This window comes from Salvelinus namaycush, chromosome 9 (genome assembly GCF_016432855.1).
Source record: "Salvelinus namaycush isolate Seneca chromosome 9, SaNama_1.0, whole genome shotgun sequence".
Classification (NCBI taxonomy): Eukaryota; Metazoa; Chordata; class Actinopteri; order Salmoniformes; family Salmonidae; genus Salvelinus; species Salvelinus namaycush.
Window position 1 is genome coordinate 45,324,423 of NC_052315.1, and position 19,263 is coordinate 45,343,685.

Genomic DNA, 19,263 nt, shown 5'->3' on the forward strand with positions numbered 1-19,263 from the left:
GCAACATGGTTAGTTGAATTGACTTGTTCATTTTTTCTGTGTTGTGGGACTGACCGGACAGAGGAGGTGGGCTCAGTGATCTGGCGCTGCACGCGGGTGGTGTGGCGGACATGGTTCTCCTTGAGCTTGGATTGGGCCTCCAGGGGGATGTCTGGGGATGTGTGGCTGATCTTCATGATTGCCTCGGGGACTAAGAGGCCTGGAGGCTCCTTGACACAGTCTTCACTGTACTCATTCTCCACCCCATCCACCTCCATCATGACTGGCTGCTGGTCCCCCTGGCCATCCTTCAGGCCGTTGGGGAGGCCACGGTCGCGCCATGGCACCCAGCACAGCTTCCACGAGACGAAAAGTGAGACCCCGAAAAGGGCTAGGCCACAGGTGGTCACCACCAGAGACAGCAGGCTCACTGACACATCTGCATAGACAGACCCAGGGAGAGAAACAAGTTAGCAGGGAACTGTGGGACGATATATTTTGTATTGATAGCAAGATATTATAATATGCTATCAACTTTTCTTTCAGTCTCTCCCAATGTGCTGCTCAAATTGATATTGTACAAACATTAGTATTAGTATGACAGACGTGACAATTGTTTCCATTAGCAAAGGAAGAGAAACTCATCAGATAGGTAGCATTGTTCAGTTCAATCAACATGAACTCATCAGTAAGTGCTCTCATCTCAAATATCCGCTCACAGATAGTAAAAGGGAAGTGGTTGGTGTCTGGAATAGCCTGGTGTGTTCCACCGGAATATGTTATGTTTCTCAGAAAGTGCATCTCACTATCTGATGAATGAGCTCACTCTGTCTCCATGTCTCCTCTCCAATCCCCAGTCATTACGAATCAGGCCATGCAGACACAGAGAGGGCTTTTAGTCCACAGTGAATAAGCCCTTGTCAGAGTGTCCTGCCACTAGCTTCCCATCAGATCTACTGTCTACATTGTCTGTACCTGGACCATGTGTCCTCTCGACCATACTTTCCTGTCATTATCTAGACCAGTGGAGGGAAATGGGTTATTCCTCCCACCAATCCATCCTGGTTGGGCTTTACCCATGAGAAGATGTGGAATCCACAGGCTCATTGGGCTGGCCCACATACTGCACTGTAAACCAGCTGGGTCTTTTGCGCTAAGCCACAGAGATAGATGGCATGCCCAGACATTGTGGCACATTTTAGTGGTGACACATTTTTTGAGGATTCACTCATTTAGTTATCTGCTATTTTGACAACCTTTGGTACATCTCAACGTGGCTGTTCTAAAAAGCAAAAATAAATTCAAGATCAAATATCAAAGACACTATATGAGTTTGGAAGCAGAATATCTCTTGCCCATGTTCATTGAATGCATGGAATGATAGACATTGTGACTGTGTGTGTTGTCCCAACAAACTCCCAGCCCTGCTGGGACAACTGCACTTCCTATCCTAAAACTGACAAAGTGCCATCAACACAATGAGCTCTAAACACCACTCACTTTAATTGATTCTGCAGCTCAATCAATTACAAACAGGACACATGTCTAAAGTTTAAACTTTCTCAAAGCAACACTGTCTGACAAGTTTAATTAGCATTGGCTTATTTACTTTAATTATCAATATTGTATCATTCAAACACCCAGCAACCACCCAAAACTGCACTGCCACTCCCACACACATGCATATCCACACACACACACACACAACCTAAATGTGTAAACATGCTGATTTGTGCGAATTCTTAAATTATCTTTGCATTGTTATTTATAATTGTATATCCAGTATGTATAGGCCTATGCATATTCAATGCGCTGTGTAGGTGATATAATGCAGTGGTTCCCAAATTGTGGGTCGGGACCCACTTGTGGGTTTTGGCAGGGGTCCAGGTAGGTCGCAAGGATGACATTGGCATCATTTTCAAACTAGCTACACACAGCCTGGTCCAGGCCAACTGATGCAAGCCTCTGAATAAGTAATGAGTGACCCACATTATCGAAGGCTTTAGACAGGTCAATAAAAAGGGCCGCACAGTGTTTCTTCTTATTCAAAAAATTAAGAAAATTATTAAAACCAAAGAAGTAGCAGAGATGGTGTTATGACCTGGTCTGGAACCGGGCTGGTGTATAGTTGAAAAGGATCTAAGTTAAGTACTGAATCTAGGATTTTTGCTAGGCAACAGAGTTTGGAAATGGGCCGATATTTATTTCAATCACACAGGTCCCCACCTTTAAAAACATATATATTGTTTTGTTATTCTTTGGTCTGTGTATGTTTTTTTAACCGTTATGTTGGGTTGCGACTCAAAACACACCTCAATTGGTAGGTCACACAAAAAAAAAGGCTGTCCAAGCATGCATGAAAAATAAATTAGTTGTACTGTAGCTGCTAAACTATTTAATTAGTTTTAGACTTTTTATGGAATCACACGTTACAATACAATATTTTATAAATTATGTGTGCAGAAAACACAGTCAAATGTAAAGGCGTCAACTGTCTTGGGAAATAACAGCAGCACAGCATAGATTTTTTTTAACAATGCAAATGTTTAAATAGATCTCCTGGCAAGGATGTTATGTCACTTTTGAAGTGAACCAAACTGCTCAATTTAATTTGACAATGTCTAACTATCTCTTTAATGAATTCATTGTACAAAACATGACAAACGAGGGTTGCTGTGGGCCAAAGTTGTCTGATGATCAAGCTAGGGGTGTGAAAGCTTAAACATTTTAATTAAATTGGGATTGTTAACGTTTAGAAAAAAAACTCTAACCTCCCCAAAATTGTTCTGTTTGTTTTCCCCATACAACAGGTCCCGATCATCATCATCATCATCATCATAAAGGGAAAATGTTTTATTTAACCTAACGCAACAATGATGTAACGTAAGTAGGTGGAGATACTGTATGCATCTTTCAAATGATTTGCCACGGATATAAAATGCTCTGCACATCATTGTCGTTAACAGTTGGAAAAATGGCAGAGAGTGAGACAGGGAAGCGACAGCAACGAAGTCTTGTATGGCAAGTTAAATGAGTAGGTAGGGAAATGCAAACTTTGCGAGGTCGATTCTGTAACGGCAGTCTACGTCGTCCTCCTCCTCAGACGAGGAGAGGCGAGAAGGATCAGAGGACCAATGTGCAGCGTGGTAATTAGACATAATGAATTTAATAAAACAAAACAAGACACTATACAAACTGACAAAAACACTAACCGTCACAGTCCCGTGTAGCACCAACACTGACACAGGAACAATCACCCACCAACAAACAGTGAGAACAGCCTACCTTAATATGGTTCTCAATCAGAGGAAACGTCAAACACCTGCCTCTAATTGAGAACCATATCAGGCAACACATTTACCCCAACATAGAAACAGACAAACTAGACACACAACATAGAATTCCCACCCAGCTCACGTCCTGACCAACACTAAACAAGCAAAACACATACGAACTCTGGTCAGGACGTTACAGAATTGAGCTCAAATGACAGTACAGGTGCAATGCTTAACAATCTGAAAGAGCGGCACCATGAGACACAAACCATTGCTGGCAGCAGCACAGGCCCCCAACAACAGATATTAGACTGGCTCTTCAAATAAAATGTATGTGCCACATGCTTCCTAAACAACAGGTGTAGACTAACAGTGAAAGGCTTACGGGCCATTCCCAACAATGCAGAGAAAAAAAGATAAATAATAGAAAAATAATAACAAGGAATAGATACACAATGAGTAACGATAACTTGGCTATATACACAGGGTACCAGTACCGAGTCAATGGGTATGAGGTAATTTAGGTAGATACTGTATGTACATATAGGTGGGGTATAGTGACTAGGAAACAGGATAGATAATAAACAGTAGCAGCAGTGTATGTGATGAGTCAAAATAGTTAATGCAAAAAGGGTCATTGCAGATACTGTAGTTCACACGAAAGAAGTGCGATAAGGGAGTGAGAAAACCACAGCACTGATTACAGAAATTATTGCAGTTGATATGCAGCCATTGTCAATGGTAAAGGATGTTGGCTTCAATGCCTTAACGGCATATCTAGAACCAGACTACAAGATGCCAGGTCTAAAAACTGTGATGGTCGAATGGAAAAATTGTACAATGATTGCTCTGCAAGTACAAAGCACGAGCTCTCAAAACACCCCATACGTGAAGTTAACAACAGATTGTTTGACGTCTATGAACACGCTGTCATACATCACTGCAACGAGCCATCACATTGACGAGAAGTGGGACATGAAGTCCCATGTACTGACCTCTGAGAGCATGGAGGAGAGGCACACAGCAGAGAACCTAAAAAATGGCATTAACTACCATCATTGCTGAGTGGGTGGGGGACAGCAGTAAGGTGAGCGCCGTCTGGTAGCCAGGACTGCGGTAGATTGAACTGCATCACCCCCTAGCGGTCAAATGCAGGACCATATGTGCATTGTGAATTCCCATGTAATTTTATGATTTTTTTCTTATAGTTTAAATGACAAAAAATTGCTGTTTAAACATTTAGAACATTTTTACATTTGTCACATCCCGAGATCAAACAAATATTTCACAGGAATGATTGGTGTTGATCTTCAAAAAGAGAGCAAGAAGTTGAAGGATGGATTAAAGATGAAAAGGCATCGTAAGAGCCATCTAGCTCACCTAAAAGCCATGTGCAGTTGCACACGCAATAGAAGAGCACAATAGCTACTGCTGTTTTTTTACCATGCTGTGCGACGCTCCCCAGATCAGCTCGGCTACAAAAACAATAACAACGGCGGTGGGGCGGCCAGTAGTGCGGATTCCATCTTTAAATCTAAAGATGTGATACGCATGATAATCCAGTCACATACGGTACTGACATATCAAACAGGTGTCATCTTCATCCTCTCTTTCATCACGATTTCTCCTGTCAGGCACGAACACAAGCGTGTTCCAAATGCATGCATGATGTATGATGACTTATTGATGGTGTGTGTGTGTGTGTGTCTGTGTGTTGAGGTGGCCTCCTGCTGAACCAAATGGATCACAGACGTGTCTCCACAGCAGGACACCACTCAGTGTGGGGAATACACATCATTGTGACCTCTAGCATACGTGCTGCTGCTGATTGCAAAATGATTTGGTGTTCGCCCCTTCACATGCATGCTGAATCAAACTCATTCACCTATTGTATTCAGTGATTACCAAAGGAGCAATCAAGCTGACAAACCTCTGATTTAATCTTGACATTTTGTTAAGGATGTGTTGGATAGACGCTATGGAAATGAAGAAGAGTGAGAACCACTGTGCAGGTTCACGTGGGACATACAGTACTAAAGCAGATGAGCTCTTATGTATTTAGTGTACACTGTATTGTGATGTTCTGTTTTGTGGCGTAGAAGATGGCATTGCAGTGGATAGCTGCCGTCTTAAGGGCTCCTGACCAACTCTGCTATTTTTTAAATATTTTTTTTACTCTGATCGTAACTTTTTTTGTACACCATATTTTCACCATCATTTCCTATGACCGAAAACAGTTTCTGGACACCAGAACAGCGATCAACCAACCTCGATATGGATGAAGATTTGTAAACTCCCTGTCGAGACTACGTCGGCGACTGAATAAACCGCCCACATTAGCGCTTTTCCCAGGACAAGGAAAATAAATTGTTGGACAAAAGGATAATATGAACTAAGCTTGTCCAAATGGACAAGCAAAAGAAAAAATAAGCCAAAAATATATCTTCCTAACAATTAATCTGATCCATTGGATCAAAGTGTCCTAAGGATGCTTGTTGACACCTCACACCCGGTCATACGTTTTTTTATGCAGCAGAGAACTTTCTGTATCAACCAAAGGAATGTCTTAGCCTCCAGAAGACTTTTGCCGCCCAAAGAATCTAATGTCCAAAAAGTGAACACTGGAACAATATTCCTAACATCAGAATGTGGGGAATGGTCAGTGGGGACCTAAAGAATAATCATGTCATATTGTTTTTCATTTTGTGATGTCATTAGTAAAGTTATAAAGGGAATACTGTAACTTGAAAAGTATTTACACTACAGGTACAGTGGTTCCTCCTTTAAAAGTTGCGTCATACTGCCGCACACCTTGCGGGCTGCTGCAGCATTCTGTGGCACGTTATCTATTTGTCAGCCATTTTTTCTGTTAATGCAAGTTATTGCTAGTTTGACCACCAGAGGGCATCTTTGAGAAGCATTTGATAATCTTCCGTATTGGCATTACCAGAGAATTTAAAACCTTTTTTGTAATAACATTGTATATGGGATTGATTTTAAGAAATGTTGCTTAATTAATTTGATTAATATTATGGTGTTTCTATTCCGAGAAACATGAAGAACTAAACAGAAGGGTTTCTGTTAGGATGGAATGGAAAATATGGAGCTGTACAACAGCTGTAGGCTACAGCATGAGGATTGGAGGATTCTAAATTGTTTGCCTTCATTAGACAACTTTGTTCCAATATTTCTGTAAATCAGTGATATTTATTCCCATAGTAATTCATTATGAATCCATAACTAAATCAACATCTGCATTTTGAAAGAGTATTTTTATCATTATTTAATTAATGAACGCATAAAGAAGCTGACGAAGAAATACCGTACTGTACAGTATATGCTTTTACATTTGGATAATAAAGCATTTAAGCATTGAATACATTGCAAGTTGAGGGATTTTCACGACAGTAGCCGGACTATAAAAAGTCTATTGTCCTGCTAATAGGAAACATTTGCATAATGGGCTGCACCTGCTACAGTTGTGAAGACACAGCATCTTGTTTACAGTACATCTTGTTTACATGCTTTATTATAATCACAATGTCACACATTATTTGTATCTAACTTTCCAATTACTTTTAGAGTTTGGGATTTACAAATGTGCGCTTTTCATTATTAGTTACATTGTTTTAGTTTGAACGTGCAGACTTTTTTTCTTTAAATGATTGTTTTATGTAGGATGCTACATTTTTGCCCAGTTGCAATTGTAAGCAGGCCTAATAAAGAAAATCCTACTTCTATTAGGCTGTTAAGCATCATAGCCCTCCTCAGCCAGTTAAGTTATTTTATATAGGTCTAGTCTCTGAAGAAATAGACTCCAATAAAGACCTCTTGTTGTTTGTAAAGTCAAATTAATTATTTAATTAATATTATCTCGTATTATCTCTATCTATGTGTAACAAGCCGTCATATCTTGTCAGTCCACTAGGGACCTTTGTCTCATGTAAGTGTGTATGTGTATTCTGTGTAATTATTTAGTTAGCTAGAAATTAAATAATAAAACCAATTTGTGTAGTACTGAATAATTCTCAAGGCTGTTGGTTTTGCGGATCCAAAAAGGTTGTGACCGTTCAGATTATGAGACTGATATGAAGTAATGATTAGTAAGTGACTGTTATCGATATATACACTACCGTTCAAAAGTTTGGGGTCACTTAGACATTTCCTTGTTTCTGAAAGAAACATTTTTTTGTCCATTAAAATAACATCAAATTGATCAGAAATACAGTGTAGACATTGTTAATGTTGTAAATGACTATTGTAGCTGGAAACGTCAGATTTTTTTATGGAATATCTACATACAGTAGGCATACAGAGGCCTATTATCAGCAACCATCACTCCTGTTTTCCAATGGCACGTTGTGTTAGCTAATCTGTAACGGCTTTCTTCCTGTGGTGAAGGAGAGGACCAAAATGCAGCGCGGCTAGTGTTCAATATGATTTAATAACGAAGAGACAATAACGTGAACACTATACAAAATACAAAATAATAAATGTGAAAACCGAGACAGTCCTATCTGGTGCAGAACACAAAGACAGAAGACAACCACCCACAATCCCCAACACAAAACAAGCCACCTATATATGATTCTCAATCAGGGACAACGATTGACAGCTGCCTCTGATTGAGAACCATATTAGGCTGAACACAGAAACAGACAAACTAGACACACAACATAGAATGCCCACCCAGCTCACGTCCTGACCAACACTAAACAAGCAAAACACAAGAACTATGGTCAGGACGTGACAGTACCCCCCTCCTGAGGTGCGGACTCCGGACGCACCCCTAAAACTCCAGGGGAGGGTCTGGGTGGGCATCTGTCCGCGGTGGCGGCTCCGGCCCAGGACGAGGACACCACTCCACCATTGTCTTTGTCCCCCTCCTTAGCGTCCCTTGAGTGGCGACCCTCGCCCCGACCCTGGTCTAGGAACCTTCACAAAGGTCCCCCCTAGATAGAGGAGACAGCTCAGGACAGAGAGGTAGCTCAGGACAGAGAGGTAGCTCAGGACAGAGAGGTAGCTCAGGACAGAGGGGCAACTCCGGACTGAAGGGCAGCTCCGGACAGAGAGGCAGCTCCGGACAGAGAGGCAGCTCTGGACTAATGGCAGCTCCGGACTAATGGCAGCTCCGGGCTGAGGGGCAGCTCATGACTGGAGGGCAGCTCATGACTGGAGGGCAGCTCATGACTGGAGGGCAGCTCATGACTGGAGGGCAGCTCATGACTGGAGGGCAGCTCATGACTGGAGGGCAGCTCCTGACTGGCTGGCGGCTCTAGCGGCTCCTGACTGACGGACGGCTCTAGCGGCTCCTGACTGACTGACGGCTCTAGCGGCTCCTGACTGACAAACGGCTCTGACGGCTCGGGACAGACGGGCGGCTCTAACGGCTCGGGACAGACGGGCGGCTCTGACGGCTCGGGACAGACGGGCGGCTCAGATGACGCTGGGCAGACGGATCTGCCAAACTAGACACTCAAATGTACTTGCCTCTTGCTGAGTTGTGCACCGGGGCCTCCCACTCCTCTTTCTATTTTGGTTAGAGCCAGTTTGCGCTGTTCTGTGAAGGGAGTAGTACACAGCGTTGTATGAGATCTTCAGTTTCTTGGCAATTTCTCGCATGGAATAGCCTTCATTTCTCAGAACAAGAATAGACTGACGAGTTTCAGAAGATATGTATTTATTTCTGGCCATTTTGAGCCTGTAATCAAACTCCTAAATGCTGATGCTCCAGATACTCAACTAGTCTAAAGAAGGCCAGCTTTATTGCTTCTTTAATCAGAACAACAGTTTTCAGCTGTGCTAACATAATTACAAAAGCGTTTTCTAATGATAAATTAGCCTTTAAAATGCTAAACTTGGTTTAGCTAACACAACGTGCCATTGGAACACAGGACTTATGGTTGCTGATAATGGGCCTCTTTACGCCTATGTAGATATTGCATTAAAAAATCTGCCGTTTCATGTTACAATAGTCATTTTCAACATTAACAATGTCTACACTGTATTTCTGATCAATTTGATGTTATTTTAATGGACAAAAAATGAGCTTTTCTTTACAAAGCAAGGACATTTCTAAGTGACCCCCAAACTTTTGAACGGTAGTGTATATTTTCCAGAGTTTAATTTGGGAGATGGTAACTCGTTAAACAACTCATTCGTGGTGCCCCTAATCCTAATGAGTTAATTGTTACGTGGTTAACTGAATCGAGTAACAATTAAACATAGTTAGTGGATTATATAAATAACAGTCATCAAATTAATGAAAGTAAAGTCACGACAGTGTGACCGTGGTTTCTCAACAATGAAGAGGATCAAAACAGATTTGCCATCCAGTCTGACTACCCCACAACTGCAAAGGCTCATGTTCCTGTGGTGGAGGGTCCTCCCATGGAAGACTTTACAGCTGCTGCAGCTGCCCAAAGATAGTGGTCTTCAAGTCTGAGAAAACGTAGACCAGGGTTCAACCCCTGGTTGTCCAGACAACAGTGACAGAGGGGAGACGAACTGGAGGAGGACTGATCACACACACCCACACGTGTCTATGTATCTCCGTCTATGTCTGCCTGCCTGCTAGAATGATATACAGGAAAGTGATCCTCATTTAAAGCAGTAAGTAGGTATACACCATGTCTGACTTCCTTAGTAAGTCTTATAAGTACTGTACATACTGTACTGTCATGCATCATTCATGAGTAAAGTATATTTTATATAATTTAACTTGGTGGGTAGTTGTGTGTTATTCATCAACATGTGGACTTGAACTTCATTGTGTGAGTCATTGTGTTCTGTGACATTTTGATCTCTGCGTTTTAGAGATGCATCTCTTTATCTATGTATGTTGCTATTGTGAGGTTAACAGACATCAAGCAGCTTTAATTAGCCTGGCATAGGTTGTCATATACGGTAATTAATCAATTCTACACCTCAAGGGAAAATGTAAATGAATTCACTGATTAACTTATGCACTTTATTGTATGCAGATTCAGTTTGTTATAGTTCCCATATTGTTGGAGAGTCAGGAAATGTCCACTGTTATTAAAATAACAATAAGGATCAAATCGCATCTGTCAATAATATTTTTTTTACTACAACAGAATTTTCAGTTTCGGACAAGTATTTTTAGCTATTGAACAAGTAAAAAATAAGTTCCACCCAGCGATCTGCTCCCCACATCTGGTACAGGTACCTCCGCCACACTCCCCTCTCTCCCTAGCCTTTGCTCGCCTCCAGCACACACACACATACATTCACACACACCGCAGACTTTGCACTGATCTGAATTTTATGTAGGCTAATTAACTTGTGAAGCTTATTATGTGAGCTCACTCAGAAACACTTTAATTAACTAGCATAGACCTAGTATTATTTGATTTTGTCTCAGACTTTTATAGCCTACTGGACTTGAGAGCTACTCTCTTATGTTGTTGGGGCGAGTGACTCTTTGAACTTACAATGCCTAGCCCCAAGTTGTTTTTTTATCTATCTATTTATCTATCTATCTGTTACACGGTCTCTTGACCTCCCATACCATTTTAACCCCCTCTAGCTGGATTTGCATTCATATTACCTGATGAAAGTGCTGTACAATTTGATCTTGTTGCCATCTGATGCACATTCTAACGTCATAAATAATCAACACTGCAAAGCTCTCCCTGTCCTCTGCCGTGCCCTAATTGTATTACTGCTGGTGATATCTGGAAATGTACACCTTGGCCCGTCGTACTGTTGTCGGATGATTTCTGCTTCACTGATCTCTTCTCTCGTAAAAGCCTAGGTTTTTTTCACGTTAACACTGGAAGCTTATTATCTAAAATGTAACAATTGAATGTGTGGGTTCACAGCTCCAATCCAGATGTGTTTTGTCATTGCTGAGACATGGTTAAGAAAGACTGTTCTGAACACTGACGTTAACCTTTCTGGTTATAACCTTTGACTGCAAGACAGATCTTCCAAAGGTGGTGGAGTGGCAATCTTTACCAATGAACACCTTCAGTACTCGGTTGTCTCTTTCAAGTCTGTCCCCAAACTATTTGATTTGCTGGTTTTAAGCATTAAGCTTTCAAATAGCTCTTTGCTGACTGTTGCTGGGTGTTTTCAAACTCCATCAGCACCGGCCTGTACCCTACCAGTCCTAAGCTCTCTCCCCTTATACTAAGTCTGAATTCATCCTGCTATGTGAACTAAACTGACATGTTTAAACCATCCGACCAAGTCTTAAAACAATGGGACTTCCTAAAGCTCTCAGATTATTATCAATCCCACAAGGTATGACTGCAAATACCCAGGAAAGGCCAATCTCCTCGATGTTATCCTCACAAATAATCCTGAAAGGTATCAGTCTGGTGTTTTCTGTAATGCTCTTAGTGATCATTGTTTTACGTCCTGTGTTCGTAATGGCTGCTCAGTGAAACGACCTGTCCTGTTTTGTCATAAACGCTTGCTGAAAAACTTGAATGAGCAAGCCTTCCTTCATCACCTGGCCTCTGTAAATTGGGATAGATTCAGTTTGATCCCCTCAGTTGAAGATGCTTGCGGCTTCTTTTTAAAATATTTTCAGTGGTATTGTTAACAAGCACGCCCCCATAAGGAAAATGTCAATTAAAAACAGTTTCAGTGCCTGATTTGACGGTGATCTGGCAGAGTTACTCCACCTCAAAAACACCATTTGGCGAAACGCTTGGCACACAAATACTCAGGCTGACTGGCTGTCTTTCAGGCAAATGAGAAGTAAGTGCACTCAGGCTATCCCGAAGGCCAGCGTTAGTTACTTTAAGGAGCAGTTCTCTCTCTGTGGGTCGAAACACCAAGAAGTTCTGGAAAACGGTGAAAGACCTGGAGAATAAACCCTGCTCACAGCTGCCCATGTCCCAATTTATAGCACGACATTTGATGATCCTTGGTTGGTGTCTGAGCAGATTATTTGTTGCGATTGCAAACGTAATAAAATGGTGGTCTGATAGGATTATGAGGAAAAACATTAAGATCCACAACATTTATTCCATGGGACAAAACTAGGTCCAGAGTATGACTGTGGCACCCTCTTTTACACCGCTATTTTTATTTTACTGCTGCTCTTTAAGGTTGATGATGTGGTTGTTACTAACAAGGAGCACATGGCTGAGCTCTTTAATCACCACTTCATTAAGGTTGCAGCCCCTATCATCGCCGAGCCTAACTCTCAACAATTTAAACTGTCTCTCCTCTCTGGGGAGGTTCCCATTGATTGGAAGGAAGCCACGGTGAGTCCTTTATTTAAAGGGGAGATCAAGCTGACCCTAATTGTTATAGGCCAATTCATGTCTTGCCCTATTTATCAAACGTGTTGGAAAAACTTGGCAATATTCAACTGACTGGCTGACTTGATGTCTATAGTATTCTCACTGGCACACAATCTGGTTTTCGCTCAGGTTACAGATGTGTAACTGTAACCTTACATGTTCTAAATTATGTCACCACTGCCCTTGATTCTAAGCAATGTTGTTTTGCTATTTTGATACGGTAGACCAACTACCTCTCAAAGATTTCAATGAGTAAAGTCAGAACATATGATGTCTCAGCTACCAAGGGAGTACCCAAGGCTCAATCATAGGCCCCAAGCTCTTCTCAATTCACATCAACAACATAGCTCAGGCAGTAGGAATGTTCTCTCATCCATTTATATACAGATTATATAGTTTTATACTCAGCTGGCCCCTCCCCTGATGTTGTGTTAAACGCTCTACAACAAAGCTTTCTTAGTGTCCAACAAGGTTTCTCTGCCCTTAACCTTCTTTTGAACCTCTGAGGATGTAGAGCATCCTAACCAGAGATGTAATCCTACAGAGATGTCATTTATAGATCGGCAGGTAAGGGTGCTCTCGAGCGGCTAGACGTTCTTTACCATTTGACCATCAGATTTTCCACCAATGCTCCTTATAGGACACATCCCTGCACTCTATACTCCTCTGTAAACTGGCCATCTCTGTATACCCAGCGCAAGACCGACTGGTTGATGCTTATTTAAAAAACCCTCTCAGGCCTCACTCCCCCCTATCTGAGCTACCTACTGCAACACTCATCCTCCACATACAACACATCGACGGGGCAGTAGTGGAGCGGTTTGAGAGATTCAAGTTCCTCAGTGTCCACATCACTAAAGAATTATCATGGTCCACGCACACCAACACAGCTGTGAAGAAGGCGCGACAATGCCTCTCCCCCATCATGAGTCTTAAAAGATTCGGCATGGGCCCTCAGATCCTCAATTTTTTTTACATCTGCACAATTGAGAGCATCTTCACTGGCTGCATCACCGCTTGGTATGGTAACTGTTAGGCTTCTGACCACAAGGCGCTGCAGAGGGTAGTGTGTATGGTCCAGTACATCACTGTGGCCGAGCTCCCTGCCATTCGGGCCCTAAAAATTGTCAAAGACTCCAGCCACCCAAGTCACAGACTGTTCTCTCTGCTACCGCATGGCAAGCGGTACCGATACACCAAGTCTGGAACCAACAGGACCCTAAACAGCTTTTACCCCCAAGCCATAAGACGGCTAAATAGTTCACCAATAGCTACCCGGACTTGACCCTTTTTGCACTAACAATTTTTTTTATCACGTACGCTGCTGCTACTGCTTATTATCTATCCTGTTGCCTAGTCACTTTATCCCTACCTACAGTATATGTACATATCTACCTCAATTACCTCGTACCCCTGCATCGACTCATCGACTCTACCAGTATCCCGTGTATATAGCCAAGTTATTTATACACATTGTGTATTTATTCTTTGTGTTATTATTTTTCTATTTTTCAAATGTTTTCTCTCTGTATTGTTGGGAAGGGCCCGTAAGCATTTCACTGTTTGTCTGTACCTGTTGTTTACGAAGCATGTGACAAATAAAATGTGATTTGAATTGATTCTTTGAATGCTGAAAAGAGCAATATCAACCACAGGGAATATAAGAGCACTAGAAGGTTAGTAGATTAACAAAGGGAAGAACTCATCGAACCAGAGGGCAACAGCACAGTTCGACCGGCCACATTTTTCTCAGCTTGAGTGGAAAGCTATGAATATGTTATACTTTCTCAAGGAGCCCCTCTGGTCTGACCTGTGTTTTCTCCTACACTGGGCTGCTGGCTCCTGGCCTATCCACCAGGGGTTACACTCTGCCTGCTGGGGATGACCTCGGTTTGGGAGAAAGAAGCTCTTTGAAGTGCCTCATTCTGATGAGATGAGGGAAATCCCCATAGTCCTATAATGTTTGATCAAATATTAACTGTCTTCACAGATCCATACACATCCACAACCCTCAGTAGGTTTAGATCTACGAAAGTTGATATTTTCATGAAGGTGAAATGATTTGGCGAATTACAGAAGACTCCTAATATACACGCCTGGGTCATAGAGGCCCTTTCATTATACCCATTGTGTTGTTTATATTGGTCTGCTACTCATCCATAGAGAGGGCAAGCCCAGGTTGTGACAAACAGCAGCACAGCCAACAATATGTCAATAAGGGACCATTGCAAAGGTGAGAGGTCATTTTAATATGGGGGATTGGGAGACTGGAGTTACATTTACATTTACATTTAAGTCATTTAGCAGACGCTCTTATCCAGAGCGACTTACAAATTGGTGCATTCACCTTATGACATCCAGTGGAACAACCACTTTACAATAGTGCATCTAAATCTTTTAAGGGGGGGGGGGGGGGGGGGGGGTCAGAAGGATTACTTTATCCTATCCTAGGTATTCCTTAAAGAGGTGGGGTTTCAGGTGTCTCCGGAAGGTGGTGATTGACTCCGCTGTCCTGGCGTCGTGAGGGAGTTTGTTCCACCATTGGGGTGCCAGAGCAGCGAACAGTTTTGACTGGGCTGAGCGGGAACTGTACTTCCTCAGTGGTAGGGAGGCGAGCAGGCCAGAGGTGGATGAACGCAGTGCCCTTGTTTGGGTGTAGGGCCTGATCAGAGCCTGAAGGTACTGAGGTGCCGTTCCCCTCACAGCTCCGTAGGCAAGCACCATGGTCTTGTAGCGGATGCGAGCTTCAACTGGAAGCCAGTGGAGAGAGCGGAGGAGCGGGGTGACGTGAGAGAACTTGGGAAGGTTGAACACCAGACGGGCTGCGGCGTTCTGGATGAGTTGTAGGGGTTTAATGGCACAGGCAGGGAGCCCAGCCAACAGCGAGTTGCAGTAATCCAGGCGGGAGATGACAAGTGCCTGGATTAGGACCTGCGCCGCTTCCTGTGTGAGGCAGGGTCGTACTCTGCGGATGTTGTAGAGCATGAACCTACAGGAACGGGCCACCGCCTTGATGTTAGTTGAGAACGACAGGGTGTTGTCCAGGATCACGCCAAGGTTCTTAGCGCTCTGGGAGGAGGACACAATGGAGTTGTCAACCGTGATGGCGAGATCATGGAACGGGCAGTCCTTCCCCGGGAGGAAGAGCAGCTCCGTCTTGCCGAGGTTCAGCTTGAGGTGGTGGTCCGTCATCCACACTGATATGTCTGCCAGACATGCAGAGATGCGATTCGCCACCTGGTCATCAGAAGGGGGAAAGGAGAAGATTAATTGTGTGTCGTCTGCATAGCAATGATAGGAGAGACCATGTGAGGTTATGACAGAGCCAAGTGACTTGGTGTATAGCGAGAATAGGAGAGGGCCTAGAACAGAGCCCTGGGGGACACCAGTGGTGAGAGCACGTGGTGAGGAGACAGATTCTCGCCACGCCACCTGGTAGGAGCGACCTGTCAGGTAGGACGCAATCCAAGCGTGGGCCGCGCCGGAGATGCCCAACTCGGAGAGGGTGGAGAGGAGGATCTGATGGTTCACAGTATCGAAGGCAGCCGATAGGTCTAGGAGGATGAGAGCAGAGGAGAGAGAGTTAGCTTTAGCAGTGCGGAGCGCCTCCGTGATACAGAGAAGAGCAGTCTCAGTTGAATGACTAGTCTTGAAACCTGACTGATTTGGATCAAGAAGGTCATTCTGAGAGAGATAGCGGGAGAGCTGGCCAAGGACGGCACGTTCGAGAGTTTTGGAGAGAAAAGAAAGAAGGGATACTGGTCTGTAGTTGTTGACATCGGAGGGATCGAGTGTAGGTTTTTTCAGAAGGGGTGCAACTCTCGCTCTCTTGAAGACGGAAGGGACGTAGCCAGCGGTCAAGGATGAGTTGATGAGCGAGGTGAGGTAAGGGAGAAGGTCTCCGGAAATGGTCTGGAGAAGAGAGGAGGGGATAGGGTCAAGCGGGCAGGTTGTTGGGCGGCCGGCCGTCACAAGACGCGAGATTTCATCTGGAGAGAGAGGGGAGAAAGAGGTCAGAGCACAGGGTAGGGCAGTGTGAGCAGAACCAGCGGTGTCGTTTGACTTAGCAAACGAGGATCGGATGTCGTCGACCTTCTTTTCAAAATGGTTGACGAAGTCATCTGCAGAGAGGGAGGAGGGGGGGGGGAGGGGGGGGGGAGGGGGAGGAGGATTCAGGAGGGAGGAGAAGGTGGCAAAGAGCTTCCTAGGGTTAGAGGCAGATGCTTGGAATTTAGAGTGGTAGAAAGTGGCTTTAGCAGCAGAGACAGAAGAGGAAAATGTAGAGAGGAGGGAGTGAAAGGATGCCAGGTCCGCAGGGAGGCGAGTTTTCCTCCATTTCCGCTCGGCTGCCCGGAGCCCTGTTCTGTGAGCTCGCAATGAGTCGTCGAGCCACGGAGCAGGAGGGGAGGACCGAGCCGGCCTGGAGGATAGGGGACATAGAGAGTCAAAGGATGCAGAAAGGGAGGAGAGGAGGGTTGAGGAGGCAGAATCAGGAGATAGGTTGGAGAAGGTTTGAGCAGAGGGAAGAGATGATAGGATGGAAGAGGAGAGAGTAGCGGGGGAGAGAGAGCGAAGGTTGGGACGGCGCGATACCATCCGAGTAGGGGCAGTGTGGGAAGTGTTGGATGAGAGCGAGAGGGAAAAGGATACAAGGTAGTGGTCGGAGACTTGGAGGGGAGTTGCAATGAGGTTAGTGGAAGAACAGCATCTAGTAAAGATGAGGTCAAGCGTATTGCCTGCCTTGTGAGTAGGGGGGGAAGGTGAGAGGGTGAGGTCAAAAGAGGAGAGGAGTGGAAAGAAGGAGGCAGAGAGGAATGAGTCAAAGGTAGACGTGGGGAGGTTAAAGTCACCCAGAACTGTGAGAGGTGAGCCGTCCTCAGGAAAGGAGCTTATCAGGGCATCAAGCTCATTGATGAACTCTCCAAGGGAACCTGGAGGGCGATAAATGATAAGGATGTTAAGCTTGAAAGGGCTGGTAACTGTGACAGCATGGAATTCAAAGGAGGCGATAGACAGATGGGTAAGGGGAGAAAGGGAGAAAGACCACTTGGGAGAGATGAGGATCCCGGTGCCACCACCCCGCTGACCAGAAGCTCTCGGGGTGTGCGAGAACACGTGGGCAGACGAGGAGAGAGCAGTAGGAGTAGCAGTGTTATCTGTGGTGATCCATGTTTCCGTCAGTGCCAAGAAGTCGAGGGACTGGAGGGAAGCATAGGCTGAGATGAACTCTGCCTTGTTGGCCGCAGATCGGCAGTTCCAGAGGCTGCCGGAGACCTGGAACTCCACGTGGGTCGTGCGCGCTGGGACCACCAGGTTAGGGTGGCCGCGGCCACGCGGTGTGAAGCGTTTGTATGGTCTGTGCAGAGAGGAGAGAACAGGGATAGACAGACACATAGTTGACAGGCTACAGAAGAGGCTACGCTAATGCAAAGGAGATTGGAATGACAAGTGAACTACACGTCTCGAATGTTCAGAAAGTTAAGCTTACGTTGCAGAAATCTTATTGACCAAAATTATTAAAATGATACAGTACTGCTGAAGTAGGCTAGCTAGCAGTGGCTGCGTTGTTGACTTTGTTTGAGAGTGTCGCTGGCTAGGTAACCTCGGTAGCTAGCTAGGTAACCTCGGTAACTGGCTCGTTAATTAGTATAAACTACACAATTGTCTTAGATACAAGGACAGCAAAGACAACTATGTAGCTAGCTAACACTACACTAATCAAATCGTTCCGTTGATCCGTTGAATGTAATAGTTTCTACAGTGTTGCTATTCGGTGGCTAGCTGGCTAGCTAGCAGTGTTGACTACGTTACGTTACGTTAAAAGGACGAAAAATAGCTGGCTAGCTAACCGAATTAGTCTAAACTACGCAATTATCTTAGAAACAAAGACAGCAAAGACAACTATGTAGCTAGCTAACACTACACTAATCAAGTCGTTCCGTTGAATGTAATAGTTACTACAGTGTTGCTATTCGGTGGCTAGCTGGCTAGCTAGCAGTGTTGACTACGTTACGTTACGTTAAAAGTTACGTTAAAAGAACGAAAATAGCTGGCTAGCTACACAATTATCTTTGATACAAAGACGGCTAAGTAGCTAGCTAAGATTAAACAAATCAAACCGTTGTTGACACCCAGGCACCTCTGATGGATCTTTAGAACAGATCTATTGCTCCCCTAGAAGGGCTGTGATAACAGACTGTTCGATCCACGAAGAAAACTACTTGGAACTGACAATGCTTGCTCCACTAGATGCTGCTGCACTGGTCCAACTGGCCCAGAGGCTTTGTTTAGCATGAGACAATTGTGTGAAGAAACCGGCCAAAAAATGTTTTCTTAAAGTCTTCATCTGGAAAGCGACAATCTCTGTCGTTTGATTCTAGCTACTTTGCCAAGCAACCTTTATTGCATAATCAGAGGATATGATATGGACTTTTCTCAACTGTCCAATTATTACAACTGCTGTTTGTATATTGTTGTAAGTAAGCCCATTGCCCTTAGGCATTTAATGCCAGCAGTTTATGTAGCTTTATGGCCAGTTAGTGTCCAACTAGAAATCCCATTTGTGACTGTTCAGACCAGATGAGGCTCTCTCCTCAAGTGGGCCTGACCAAAACCAAGGCATCAAGTTTCATTGTGGTCCTCTATTATTCAGACATGGATGGCAGTATGGGAGGGTCAAAAATAGTTTCCACACTTTCCGTGGTGTTGTTATCATTTTGCATCTATAG

General features: G+C 44.0%; 1 protein-coding gene across 1 annotated transcript in view; it reads right to left on the reverse strand.

The window, feature by feature from the left end:
- LOC120053513 (synaptotagmin-9-like) overlaps window positions 1-19,263 on the reverse strand; it is a 58,649-nt gene that overhangs the window by 20,857 nt on the left and 18,529 nt on the right. The window contains exon 2 of the mRNA XM_039000643.1: window positions 55-418. Within this exon, the coding sequence (XP_038856571.1) occupies window positions 55-418 (364 nt within the window). The remainder of the gene's footprint in view (window positions 1-54; window positions 419-19,263) is intronic.